The 15,276-nt window shown below is 41.8% G+C and overlaps 1 protein-coding gene across 3 annotated transcripts in view; it reads right to left on the reverse strand.

Annotated features, from left to right (window-relative positions):
• Cdep (Chondrocyte-derived ezrin-like domain containing protein) overlaps positions 1-15,276 on the reverse strand; it is a 231,451-nt gene that overhangs the window by 77,557 nt on the left and 138,618 nt on the right. For all 3 annotated transcript variants that reach the window (XM_075679830.1, XM_075679829.1, XM_075679831.1), the window contains 2 exons: positions 12,247-12,330; positions 7,996-8,120 (listed from right to left, as the gene is read on the reverse strand). In XM_075679830.1, coding sequence (XP_075535945.1) covers positions 7,996-8,120; positions 12,247-12,330 — 209 coding nt within the window. The remainder of the gene's footprint in view (positions 1-7,995; positions 8,121-12,246; positions 12,331-15,276) is intronic.

Raw genomic sequence — 15,276 nt, forward strand, 5'->3', positions numbered from 1 at the left:
AAGCATATAGTTAAATGAAGAATTCATGCGTTTACGACTAAAGGTAATCAACTTGCATTTATCTGTATTTAACACATTTGCCATGAGGAACACCAATGGGAGATTTGATCAAGGTCTTGTTGAAGAGCAATGAGGACATGATGCACTTGAATTTTTCAGTATACGACGCAGTCATCCACATGTAACTGAATGGTCGATGAAATACCTGAGGGAAGGTCCATTTATGAAAATGAGAAATAAAAGTAGACCCAGCATGCTACACTCAGGTACATCGGATGTAACAGACATATCAGAAGAGTAGTTATCAATGACTGTGAACTCTTTATGGAATGACAAGAAGTTTTGAAGCCGTGAGACAGTTAGGGATTCAAGGTTAAGGCAAGACAGTTAGGCAAACAGATGTCCGTGTGCAACAATGTCAAAAACTTTCAAAAAATCTATGAATACAGAGTCCATATGGAAATTACCATCCATGCTTGTGTGAAGGTCATTAGTAAATTCAAGTAATTGTGTTTCACAGGAACGACCTTTTCTAAATCCATGCTGGTAAGGAAAGAAGAAACCGTTTTTTTTTTCTAAGTGTTGTGCAATGTAAGATACAATAATGTGTTCAAGAATTTTTCCAGAGACAGTTGTTAGAGATATAGGATAACAAGTTATATAGTTTACAAAAGAAAACTTGAAAGGAATACAATGAGTGTGTGTGCTACCGCCTAGGTGGAAAATTTGCTGGCACGGCTCCCTGAAGAAGAAAGTCTGAACTAGCAATGCTGAAGAATAAGTATGTTACCAAACGGCCGCATGGCACGTTAGTAAAAAGATACCAGCCTGTGGGTGTCTGAGGCTGCACAGAAACATGGTATGTTATCAAACGGTAGTGCCACCCCATAGAGGGCTAATATTTATCACATTACATTTATTCTTTTTCACTGCATAGGTCGCACACTTAGCTACATAAATGTCATAGCTTTACTAAAATCAGCAATTCATTAGTTACTTATCATTGCTAGCATGACTAGCACTTTTAACAGATTTTATGACAAAAATTACCTGCCAAAAAATAAAATGAACCATTTTTTGCACTTTAAATAGTTGGGTGAGTAAAATAAGACATGCTTATTCAGGACAAAAAGTTATTTCTATCGTGGCTTCCGATCTTTTAAAAAGTGTGCTTTCTTTTTGCGGTCTCCCCCTTAAGTCACTATTCTCTTTTGCACCCTATTAATATTATGCATCTTGCATTTATGAACAAGAACAGCCATTAACAGATATGCTGCAGCTTGAAGCTCATAACATGGACAGATGGCATTGAAAGGGCTCTAGTAGTTCCATCAGTAAAGATGTGCCTCTACCTACAATTGTTAATCTTTACCAATTTTCATAAATTCACATTTGTTAATGACAGTTTGTGGTAAAGCTAATGTATATACCAGATCTCCCAGCTATCATGCACCAAGTGTTACAGTGAAACGGTATACCTCTACCCCCCAATGTGTTTGTCGTGTCCGTGGGCAAAAATAACCTTTTTCGTGAACTGATCCCGGAGGTAGCGCAATCGTTAAGCTCAAATTGAAGCGAGAAGTGTGCATATCCTTTCAAATCACACATACATCACCACCATCATCATCATCATGATCATCAGCCTATTTTATGTCCACTGCAGGACGAAGGCCTCTCCCCGCGATCTCCAATTACCCCTGTCCTATGCCAGCCAATTCCAACTAGCACCCGCAAATTTCATAATTTTGTAGCACCTTCTAGTCTTCTGTCATCCTCTACTGCACTTCCCCTTTTCATGGTACCCATTCTGTCACCCCATTGGTCCAACAGTTATCTACTCTACGCATTACATGACCTGCCCAACACCATTTTATTCTCTTCATGTCAATTAGAATGTCATCTATACCTGTTTGCTCTCTGATCCAAACCGCTTTCTTTCTCAGGGTGTCTACCAAGTTGACATTTCCAAATTCCCTGAGTTTTCCAGGTTTTCCCCGAGTGCCATTGCACATTTCCCTGAGTGATGCAGAACTATGTTTTGTGTCAAGACAGGCTGAAAACATATCGCCTGATTCTGTCACTTTCGAGTAAGCGCATGAAAAAAATAATAAAGCGACTTAATCCAATTTGAATACTAAGGAGTAGTGTTTATTCAGAAAGAGAATAGAAGGCAGGGGTTAGTAAAATGCACAGCAAATAAAGTGTCTTCGAAAAAAATTGCAAATGAAGTCAGACATTCACAAATACGAATAAAAAGGAGATGCACATAGAAGCAAATATATTCGAATATGAGCTATTTCTATCAACTGATAGCAAGCTCAGTGGTATGAGGCCCGAACTCTGTCACAATTGAGATTCTCTCTCAACTGCTCGTAAGTCAACCTCAACTGTCCTGACATACTCTCAGCCCAAGCATGACGCCTTAGTGTTGTGTTTCACTGCTTTAACAAGTTTATTTGGGTTTGGATGAGGGACATCTGCATCTCGGCATCAGCCAAAACTTTGTTTTTTGAGCTCAAGCTCCTTCAAAACGGTGGCAGCAAGCTTCCTTTCCCATTTATTCCTCAATTCGTACATCATTTCTGTTCTTGTCCTCCTTCTGCCACTCGTTCGCCCCAAGGACCATTTGAAGCATTTTGGTCAGTTGCACAGGCCACGGCCGATTTTTAGAACTCCTTAGGAGTCGCGAATATGTTCGAAAAATCGGCCAGTTGGAAAAAAAATAAATGCGTGCCATTTACTGCCCTTAGGGGCTCAAACCGCCACAGGCACGTTCGAAAACACTCTGAAGGCCTGTCGGTACACATATTAGGCATATCGGCGCACGTACTGTGACAGAAAATACCGGGTGCACGTGTGTATAATTAAGGAATACATACTGTTTTCCGTGGCAATAGCCCCTTCCCACGCTTGTTATGCTTCACTGCAATACTTTTGCGCATGCTTCACCACGTAACATTCCTGTACAGAGACGAGGCTAACCTTCGGGAACCGGCATTATGCAGCGCGCCGTGTTTTCTAAGTTTCTAAGCCAATCGCGAGGAACCCAAAGGCGGAGTCCGTGCCGTTGCTGACAGCAGCTAATTCTTTTAATAAAAAACTCGGCCCCCAACGGCAAGAAGCTTCATAGCGAACGTCGAAGCAGCTAGGCCTAGCGTTGCCGCAGTGGTGTAACGGATGCCAGCGGATCCGCGTGCGAGAGTGCCGGTTCGAGGTGTCAAAGTAACCAAAACGGCGGCGGTGGTGCCTTTGATTATTGCCGTTTCGGACCTGCGGTCAGGGCAAAACGTCCGGAAAATCGGACGGCGAAGAGTTCTTGCGTACGAAATTTCACACGTTCTGATAAGTTGACTCTATGGGGTACGTGGCGGTGCCGCGAAGCCGTCCAAATTATCGGGAATCCGCAAAGTCGGTCGTTGAGTGCACACTGGCAACTCCTCCAGCCGACGAAAGGGTGTCAAAGACGATTCATTACGATTCATGTCTGTTGCTCGAGCCAGCATTACCGCGACTTTCGATGCTTTCAATAAAATTGCCGCTAATTTTCCCTGATAGATGCCCAAATTCCCTGAGTTTTCCCTGACTTTTCCCAGACTACTCAAAATCCCTGAGAATTCCCGGTTTTCCCGGTTTTCCCGGTTTTCCCGGTTGGTAGACACCCTGTTTCTGTCACTTAAAGTTATGCCTAGCATTCTTCGTTCCATCGCTCTTAGCGCAGTCCTTAACTTGATCTCAAGCTTCTTGTCAGTCTCTAAGTCTCCGCCCCATCGTCGGGAGCTGACAATGTCTGCCGTATGAGATCGAACCCATTTTTATTCTTCTGTGAATGTCCTTCTCATGATCAGGGTTCCCAGCGATTAATTGACATAAGTAAACGTACTCCTTCACAGAATCTGGAGGCCGACTGGCGATCTTGAACTCTTGTTCCTTTGTCTGGCTATTTATCATTATCTTTGTCTTCTGCATATTAATATTCAATCTCACTCTTACACTCTCTCTGTTAAGGTTCTCAATCATTTGTTGTAACTCGTCTGCATTGTTGCTGAATAGAACAATGTCATCGGCAAACCGAAGGTTGCCGAGATATTCACCATCGATCTTTACTCCTAAGCCTTCCCAGTTTAACAACTTGAACACTTCTTCCAAGTATGCAGTGAATAGCATTGGAGAGATTGTGTCTCCCTGTCTGACTCCTTTCTTTATAGGTATCTTCCTGCTTTTCTTGTGTAGAATTAAGGTAGCTGTAAACCTTTGTAGATATTTTCCAAGGTAATTACGTAAGCATTCTCCACTCCTTGATTACGTAATGCCGCTATGACTGCCGGTATCTCTACTGAATCAAGTGCTTTTTGTAATCTATGAAAGCCATATAGAGAGGCTTGCTGTACTCTGCAGATTGCTCGATAACCTGATTAATGACATGGATGTGATCCATTGTAGAGAATCCCTTCCTGAAGCCTGCCTGTTCCCTTGGTTGACTAAAGTCCAGTGTTGCCCTTATCCTATTGGAGAGTATTTTGGTAAATATTTTACATAACACTGGGAGTAAGCTAATAGGCCTATAATTTTTCAGTTCTTTAATGTCTCCCTTTTTGTGGATTAGTATAATGTTTGCACTCTTCCAGTTTTCTGGGACCCTTGCAGTCGATAAACATTTCATATAGAGAGTCGACAGTTTTCTAAGCATTATGTCTAGTCCATTTTGATTAAATCGACTGCTATTCCAACTTCTCCTGCCACTCTTCCCCGTTTCATGTCTTACAAGGCCCTTCTGGCCTCATCGCTAGTTATAGGAGGAGTTTCATTATCCTGTTCATTACTGTTTCGAATGGAGTTATCCTGAATCCTCTGGGTACTGTACAGGTCATTATAGAATAATTCCGCTGCATTTACTATACCTTCGAGATTGCTGATGATATTACCCTGCTTATCTTTCAGTGCATACATCTTGGTTTGTCCTATGCCAAGTATCCTTCCCACCGATTTCAGGCTGCGTCCATTTCTTCTGGCTTCTTCAGTCTTTCTCACATTATAATTTCGAATATCCCTTATTTTTGCCTTGTTGATCAGTTTTGACAGCTCTGCGAATTCTATCTTATCTCTTGAGTTGGACACTTTCATTCTTTGTCGTTTCTTTATTAGGTCCTTTGTTATTTGGGAGAGCTTGCCTACTGGTTGGTGCCTTGCCTACCACTTCAGTTGCTGCCTCTGAAGCCAGCCTCGTTACGGTTTCATTCATTAGCTCTATGTCATCATCATCATCTCTCTGATCTAAGGCTGCAAATTTGTTCGCAAGTGCCAGCCTAAATTTGTCTGCTTTTACCCTTACTGCCTCCAAGTTGACCTGTCTCTTCTTGACCGATTTTACTCTTTTTCTCTTCAAATTGAGATGAATCCTAGCCCTCACAAACCTATGATCACTGCACCTTACCCTACCTATCACTTCTACATCCTGCACTATTCTGGGACCAGCAGAGAGTATGAAATCAATTTCATCTCTTGTTCCCACATACAGTGCATACCAAATAAGTTGTTTCGATAAAGAAAAGCATAAAACACATCTCAAGTCAACACGATGGATACTAAGGCAGTTGTTAACAATGGGAAGCACAGAATGATGGATAATGACATCTGCTTGTAACAGGGGGTGTGACGTCAATATCCCTATAAAATATAAAGTGCACGCTTGTGAACACACATTTTGTAATACAGGATGTGACATTACTACATTACATATACAGCAGAACCTCGTTGATACGTTCCTGTTACATACGTTTTCTCAGGACCGATGTTCGCAATCGAGAACACAAAAAAATTACCCAATAGAGTTATACCTAGTCATATTTCACCAGTTCATATGTTCCCAGAAAACACCATTTTTCGGCAACAATGTTCAGTACATCGCCGAACTGCAAATGTCCAATACGTTTCCAAGCCACTAGATCCCATGTAAACAAGAAAATGCGCAAGGCGAGTCCAATCGAGAACAGTATATAGCTGCCTGCCGCGGCAGCTTCGCCGCAATACTCGCCTGCCCGTCTCATGTGAAAACACTGGCATGCAAGCAGTTTCACACTTCGGTACCAGCAAATCTTCTCGGTCGTCATACGTGGCATTCACAGCTATCACCGCGATATGCACATTCGCCTATCTGTTTCACAGCGCGTGGTGCCATCGGAAGTGTAGCGCACACTTTTAACAGACGATAACCGAAATGCGGTGCCATTTCCTGCCACATACCGCAATCATATGCATTTTCCAGCCGCTATATCCCATGTGAACAAGAAAAGGTGCGAGACTTGCGCGATCGAAAACAGTATATAGCCACCCATCTCGCATGAAAATGATGAGGCGCACAGTTTCATATTCCAGTACCAGCAACTGCATGCTTTTAGTAAGCCATAATCTAAACATGCTGTTGTTGCCTGCTGCAGGCGGCACGATGTGGGCATCACGTTTCGCTTTGGTGGCATCCTGCGTCTCCCACCAGCTCGATTTCGTTTCGGTTTCCCATCACCCTAGTAAAACACCCCGCAATAGGAAAATAACAAAATGCGTCTCGGGGCCGCCAGAGCACCACCAGCTTTACACGTCAGTTTCTCGTGGCGCAACGATCCGAGCGACGCTTTGCATTACGTAGATGTAAACAATAATTGAGCCTGTCAAATTTTTTCGTTACTTCAGATCATACGTTTTCCCTGCTAATACATTTTTTCTCAATGTTTTTTCCAAATCCTACAAACAAGGTTCCACTATATAAAGAGGGCCCACTTAATGAGGCACTGCATTTGTGCTGTGAGAGTGCTATGGTAACGCCACGTATAGTGAGGACCCCTAAAGAGCAGAGTGCATACGAGGAGCGGCAAAGAGAAGAGAGATAATAATGTGAACAACGGCGTCGTGCTTGTGCTATGGATGGACATCATGTCCAGGACGCTCAGCACAAGGGCCAAGTACAGCAGGATGATGATTAATGTTGCGGAGCCTAAAATGTCAAGCGACAAAGGTACAATGCAATGAATCGTTTCAAGGGTGCAAATTTTAAATTTAGGACTTGACACAGGATTTGGATTTAGTTGCTTTGTGGTTCTAAGTGGTTCTAGGTACTGTGGTTACAGGTTAAGTGCATTTCACTTGTCTTTGGTCCACTCTTTGTAGGTGCACGAAGTAGCAATGCAAGCCAAGTCGCAGGCCATTAAAATTTCTTTGGCTAATAATGAGATAAAGTGCATGTACAATGTCACCATGTAAATAGTTTCAAGCCACGTCACAATGGGTAATCATTCTAGGTGTCGTTTATAGCTTCGCTGTCCAACCGCCTTCACAGCGTGGATAGGAGCCCAAGTATTTTTTTGAAAAATGGAAGCCTTCTATGCAGATGAAACCAATGGCATGCCATTAGCAGCAATCTGAAGAAGTGTCGTTTTTTTATTGTCCTTCCTAATTAGTTCATTTGTAATATTTTTTCAATGAACGTCTTATGCTATGGCAGTTATGTCAACAATAGGTGTTAGAGTGACTTTAATAACATCACTTTCATTTGTCTGCAACATGCTATCTTTTGAGCAGCTCTTTCTATCATGAAATTCGTTCAAAAAATTGTTCAAGAAATTGCGGTGCACTTGAGATGTAGCCCAAACTAGAAAATTTATACATTTGAAATAAACTGGAACTTACTTTGTGGATACCTCTACTCTATTAATTTCAGTAACTGCAGCAGTTTACTTTTGTGTTAGGTAATTCACTTTAAGTTTTGTTGTAGATAATTATGCTCACATATGCCATGGCACTAATGAAATATTAAACTGCAGACAAGGGACAGACACAATGAGAGAATTATGTGCATTGTATTGTTTCAATAAGTTCACAGGGCACAGTAGCACAGCTGTGTGACTCGACCAACACTGAACTGTGCTTTCTAATGTAATCAATGTGGCAGCGATTTACCAAGGCAGCAGTCTGCATAAATGAAAACAAAAAAGCAATTGAAATCACCAAGAAGCCATTTGCTGTTCAAGTTCATGAAGCAGACCACAGTGCAGCTTGTAGATGGGTGCAAGCAGTGAGAAAAGTGAGGCTGTTTCAGATGAGCCAAGTTTTTCAGCCCATTCCCGAAAGGCCTGCGAAAAAGAAGTGTACACAGCTCCAAAAATGCATCCCAGGCAAATCTCAAGTATACAGTTTCGCTTTTGCCACTCATCTCTTCTAGCAGCCCATAACAGATACAGACCATGCTGCTTTTTTTTTTCAAGTAAAATACGACTTTCTCAAGTTTTACACTGTGAGCAGTTTCTACAACTAGTCTTCAAAATCAATGCTTTCCAAATTTTAGTTGGATAAGAAAAGCACTTGAATCTCCACAGTGGGATACTTCTCAAGAGGTTGTCAATGTTAAATGGAAGATAAGACAGGCTCTCGACAGTAAAGGAATAAAAGTGACCCAAAGAGAGGTGAGCCTGTTTCATTCTTGTCTAGAGCTACTGTAATGAAAACAAGATAAACTAAAGAGATAACTTAATGTAGAAAATTAAGCTGAGACTTGTGCCCAGCAATAGAAAGGAGGGGGTCAGAGGGGGACACATGAAGAGACAAGTGCCTTCAGTCAGAACCAAAGCCTGAATTGCACAATAGTACTTCCAAATTTCTCTACAATTACTGAAAAAAATTTTAAAAAATATTTATTTATACCCCAAATTCGGAAATGTGATACAGTATTTAAAACAACGCCCAAACTGTTAGCAAGGGCAAACATTATGTCAGTTATAAAAACTTTTGTTATATAAATTTTGTCTATGCAAATATAACTTCCTTCTATCTCAATCAACTTTATTGGTTTACAGCACATGTGGTTTTATGAGAACACTCATTTTATTAAAATTTATCGTGTTTCAATGCATTCTGATTGAATTCTTGGATCTTTCATACCTGAAAAATAATATAAACAAGCCAAAACAATAGGTTTCTTAAGTAGTCTCTGATCAGCATCTTTCTGCAAAACATGGCCTGGCTTGCTTCAGCACAGTTCAGCACTCTACATGGCACTATCAGCTGACCAGACACGAGGCACATTGAAAATCAAGCAACAAGAGTGCAGAGCCACCAGTACAGAAGAAAGCACACAGGAGCCTATGTTCCCATGTGTATATATCTTCAATGCCAGCCTGTGGTGTTCAGTAAGATTAAATTGTGAGAATGGAATACTTGATATGCATGCAAAAGCCCTGCACAGCCTTTTGTTGGGTGACACTACTAGTAAGCTTTTGTAAAACAGCTGAGGCAAGCTGAAGGCACTATGTGGCTTCAGTGGCATATACTGTAACAAATGCAAGTAGTTATTACACGTTTTTGAGAATGTAGAAGATGCAATTTCAGTGTCACTCTTTATTGCAAAAAATATTATTAAATAATCCTTGAACTAGCATTTTGTGGTGTAGACGCCTGATCCAAATTTTCAGAAACAATTATTCAAAGCATAAAATAGTTTTTTAGTGCCCCTCCCTTTAAGAAGCTCTGCAATATAGCCATTGCAGTCAATTATTGCAATACTAAGTGCTCTTTATGTGGTGCTGAGTTATATACAATAAGAATCAGAGTGATGAACTGAACTGAAACTGAACCAAAAATCGGAGCTTGAACTCTTTTCTTCAGCTGAACTGGAACCGAACCACCCCATTATTTTTTTGCCATATTAGAATTGAACCTGAACCAAAACTTATTGAAGGAACTGTTTCGAACAGGTTCAACAAACTGTTAATAAGCTTCTGCAGACCAGTGTTCCCATAGTGAAAAATGTTGTCTCTAGATTTACGACTTTCTTTTCAAATTACTGGCAAATTTATTTATTAGGTGGCCAGCTACTTTTTTTATTGATGTGACAGAATAAATGGCAAAACTTTAGTGACTTTAGAATGCACTTTATTATTAAAAAGTGCAGTCGCCTTGTACGCAGCTACTCATTGTGAGGGCCGATGCAGCAGCATAGCAGGCAACCGAGCAAACTGGGGCCAGTGTCAAAATGCTGCAGTATCCTGCTCCCACATGACCACATACTGCATCGTGATGTCACAACACAGTAGAAACCAAATCGAAACTGGATTTAGAAAAGCTGATACAACAAATTATTTACAGTGCTCTGAGGCTGGCTATTATTTCTTCTAGGGTTTGAGATCTAGGACCTTCGTAAAACGTAAAAAAAAAAAAAAACAGCAGAGACGCTTAAGACTGTTTACATGTGGGAACGCAAAAGCGTTATACCGTTTTTAGACCTAGGAACGTCATGAATGCACTCATTTTATACACTCATGATGTGGTGCCACCTCCTCTCCAATGGCTGTGCTATCACGTGGCCAATTATGCGTGCACTTGGCCACATGTTTAGTCAGCCAGGTGGCTGTAACATGACATTTGCAATGACGCACACACAAGGCACACCTTTAGTCAGCCAGAACTGTGCAGCCACGGTGGAATCGGAGAAGTGTGCTAATCTCGTAACCCAGAGGCCTGGATTCGATTCCCATTCAGACTGAAATATGCAAATTTTTTTATCAAGGCCATTAATTGACTTTGCTTAGAGGAACCTCCCCGAGAAATTTTATGTCAATTCAAGCATTCTTTATAGTGATTTTACTGTCTGCACTGTCGGTCATTTTTGGAACCATCTTTAGGTCACGCCATGACGAATTTTTTCGTAATGGGGCATATAATGCTTTTGCATTAAAATATCAATATAGTCAAAAGTATTATGTCAGTAACCTCTAAACTTCAAGTCCTTATGAACTCATAAGTACTGGTTCAAATCGGTGTGAACCATTATATCTTTGCCCTGGAGCTGAACCTGAACCAAACCAGAAAATATGCAGAAGTCTAAACCTGAACCTGAATCGAAACCAAAACTTTTTGGTTCGACGCCTTGATAAGAATTATGACCAAAGCTCACACTAAAAAAACACTTGTTCAGCTTGGAACATTCAGCACGAAAGCAAAAGCAAAGCAAGGGCAGTTTTTGCAGACATGAAAAATTGAATAAATTTTTTTATGAGAAACTAATTTTTCTGACTGATTTCTTTTATAATGTAGTAGTATTATTTCAGCGCATGAAATGCGACAAAGACTCCTATATTTTCTGAAAATACCTTACAGCTTTCTTCTGCAAATGCTAAATTTGCAAGCTATCCAAATTTTTGCATAGATTTCACAAGATTCATGTGTTCTCTAATTTGCTTCTGGCGCAGGGGTTATATGCTAATATATTACTGCTCACTGAAGCCTTCTTAAGTATTCCATCTAAAAACAGTTTTGAAAATCTCAAGTGCAAATATCTGAAAGGTGCACTGACCATGATACCATTAGGTCAACATTATGCCAATATTATATTAACCTAATTCAAAAACTGTGTGACTGCCAAGGTAATAGATGAATGTATAGGGACTTCCGAAGACATAATTGTAAGGACGCTTTGCACAGCCCCGATGTTTTATGCCAAGCCATGCACAAGACAAGGAGAACCATCCTTATCTTGGCATTCAAATGAAGCTAGCATGCCACAGACAAAAGCTCGCATAGATGGCAGCTCCACATTTTCCTCTAGGTTGTAGCATTTTAAAAATCCCTGTGATCGAAATGGAAAATTGATATCTGGAAGACATTGAAATACTAAATACTTCAAAATCCCACTGTTAACTGACTTCTGCCCCACAGGGCCCCTCTTTCAGTGCTTTCAAACATCTTAAAAAAAAAAACACTGAAAAGCTCCTAACAAACATGTAAAACACAATGTAGTTGCAATACTTTGCTGTGGTAATAATAAATTTCAATTATTCAACTCTTGGCTTTTTCCAGAAAGGAACAGCTCCTAGTACAGCTCTGAGAACACCCTAACTTTCTTGTTCCACATAAATGACCTTTGAGCTAATGCTAAATAAAACTTGTTTCCTTGTCCTTTGAATTAAGGCCAGCCATTATGTTAATACAGTCAGTTTTAGATAAACAAAAGGTATGACAAAAAAGAATTAACGTAAAAATTATGAAAAATCAGAAGAAATAGCTATGTTGTAGACTAGCTTCACAATCACAGTTCAGAGCATGAACATTTATGGCAATAAGCTAGTCACTCAAGATCAGTATCATATCAGGCTGATTGATTGATAATATGCTTTGTTGCCATTTTTGCACATATATGTTGCTGCAGTGGCTGTAAGTGCAGAGAATGGGGGCTGGATGCGAAAGACAGTGAAGCATATCACCTACCACGACTACCACTTCCAGGTCCTTCTTGTAGCTGCGTTCTGTCATCAGCAGCTCCTTGCTAACAAAGTACTCCAGCGGAAACATCTGAAATCAGAAGGAGAGGGCAGAAGCAAGCAAAATGAAGCTGTGTGATGGCTTTCCAGTAAGGTGAATTCCAATACTTAACACTCTGCGAGACAGCTGTGAACACAATAATTAATAAAAATTTTGGTGGCATCATCTCACAAGTTCAAAAGGTATCTTTTTAATGTGCTGCAATACATAAAAAGCGAACTTAATGTGGTTCTAAATTTAATCAAAAGCCGAAGCTTCACCCAAAAGGCAAAGCACTGATTGTAATAGAAAATTATTAGACAGCTATACGAACTAAAATTAGTAGTTTTATCAGTTGCATAAACTGCTGTAAACATTTGTTTCCTAACTTAATAAGCATGTTGTCACACTGTCAGAACGCTGTCCGAACGCTGTCACTCGCTGTCAGAACGCTGGTGTGACGAAGAGTGGCAGCAGCAGCGAGTGGATTCCCCTTCGTGCTGCCTCTTGCTTCAATGCAAACTAGGCTCGCAAGAATACAGAGCATACAAAGCCTTCACCTATCGAGCTGCCTAGCCTTTGGACCCACCACAGATTAATTGCTTCACTCAGCCACCGCAGCCAGAGCAGAAGAGGAGATGCGCACTAACCTGCCCCCTTCAACCCCCCACTCCTCCTAGCGTGCTTGAGAAAACAGTATGCACCCTGCCTCCATCCCTTGCGCGCGCAAGAAGACACCACCACATCAAGCCACCATCCTTCTTGGCTCACCTTCTCAAGCTCTCCCTCACACCTACAGCATACAGCGAGCGGCCACAATATAATTGCACTTGGACTTTACACAAAACATCACGGCATCAATGATGGCAGAAATTCACCTGGAGTGTCCATATAATTGCTATCACAATAAAGATAACCGACGCAACAGATTGATGAAATACTGTAGCTGGGTTTTCCAAGAGTGAAACATGGCCAGTGCATCAGAACCAAACTGTAGCCATGGGCAGCTGTTGGGGGATGTTGGAAATTACACTTTGAAGGTGGAAAGGGTGACATCCTTCTTGCGAATAGGTTTTACAGCAGTTAGGCTGCATTTAAATACAGTAGCATTTTTTTCAGCTTCTGGAGCAAGAAAAGGCAGTTTAAAAAGCAATGAATAAAGGTCTTTAGAAGGTACAATATCATGTGTTCATCTGATTAAATTAAATGCTTAAATGTTCTATATTATTTTGTTCTGTGGAACAGTAAATGTTCCACTTGTCGCGGCTTAGCACCCCCACATTTCGTGCTTTTCTGCCAGCGACAGCCGGGGATAGGTGCGACGCTAGAGCACCATCCATTTTCAGGGCTATCTGCTTCGGCAGGTCAGTTGTTACACACTCCTTAGCGGATTACGACTTCCATGGCCACTGTCCTGCTGTCTTAAGCAACCAACACCCTGCATGGGTTCTCATGAGTGTCCGGACTCGGGTGCCTTACCCTGGCGTTTGGTTCATCCCACAGCGCCAGTTCTGCTTACCATAAGTGGCCCAATTGGCACGCTCATCGCAGTGGGAGGCCTCAACCCAGTAGGCCTCCCGTACACCCATTGAAAGTTTGAGAATAGATTTCAGTTTCAGTTTATTATTCTTTAAATATGATGCATTGGTAAGATACAATATACAGCAAGCAAGGTTGAGGAAGTTTCGACCCCAATGCCACTAATCATTCACTTTACCAGGTGGGACTGCTCTCCCATCGAGTGCAAGCTATCCTGAGGGAAACTTCGGAGGTAACCAGCTACTAGATGGTTTGATTGGTCTTTCGCCCCTATATTCAGGCCGGACGACCGATTTGCACATCAGAATCGCTTCGGACCTCCACCAGAATTTCCGCTGGCCTCGTCCTGCCCGGGCATAATTCACCATCTTTCGGGTGCCAACGTGTGCTCTCTCGCTCCACCCCGGCAACGAGTGAGTGCCTGGGACGGGCCGTTGCTCCTCACTTTTTCGGACCCCTGTGCGGTCCGGGATCGCAACGCAGCCCGCAAGGAGCCTTCACATTTCATTGCGCCACTGGGTTTCAAGAGACCCATTGACTTGCGCACGTTAGACTCCTTCTATAATAATATATGGGGTTTTATGTGCCAAAACCACTTTCTGATTATGAGGCACGCCGTAGTGGGGGACTCCGGAAATTTTTGACCACCTGGGGTTCTTTAACGTGCACCTAAATCTAAGTACACGGGTGTTTTCGCATTTCGCCCCCATCGAAATGCGGCCGCCGTGGCCGGGATTCGATCCCGCGACCTCGTGCTCAGCAACATAACACCATAGCCACTGAGCAACCACGGCGGGTGTTAGACTCCTTGGTCCGTGATAAAAATCAAGAGTAGGACAAACGGAAGATTAGAAATTTAGCATATACAATACTTATGTGGTAGTATCATTGCCCAAAATGGTATATTATCTTACTTTAGTAGCTGCAGAAGTACTGGAGCTTTCAAAATGTATGGCGCATTGGTGCGAGCTTACATGACAAGAATACCACGAGGTAGCAATGTGAAGTACACATTTAAATCCAAGATGACTGGCACTAACAACCCAGATAGCCAGACACATTTATTAGATGTGCATAATATGGTACACCTTGGACATTCAGTGCGTCCACTAGATATCCAGATTTTATCTGGAAAACGCTATATGGATGTACTATGGACCATTGCAAATGCATCCAGAATATGTAAGTGGTACATTATGGGAATGTCAGGGGTGGATATATGCAACATCTATTCATCATCATCAACATCAGCCCATTTCATGTCCAGTGCAGGGCGAAGGCCTCTCCCTGCGATCTCCAATTACCCCTGTCCTGCGCCAGCAGATTCCAACTAGCATCAATTGAAGTCATAGCGCTGGATTGACAGGGACATGAAAGACGACAGGATGTACGCTTTCCCAAGCGAACTTGCACCCGTCAATTTCCCAATTTCATCACTCCACCTAGTCTTCCGTCATC

This window comes from Dermacentor variabilis, chromosome 2 (assembly GCF_050947875.1).
Source record: "Dermacentor variabilis isolate Ectoservices chromosome 2, ASM5094787v1, whole genome shotgun sequence".
In the NCBI taxonomy this organism is placed as follows: Eukaryota; Metazoa; Arthropoda; class Arachnida; order Ixodida; family Ixodidae; genus Dermacentor; species Dermacentor variabilis.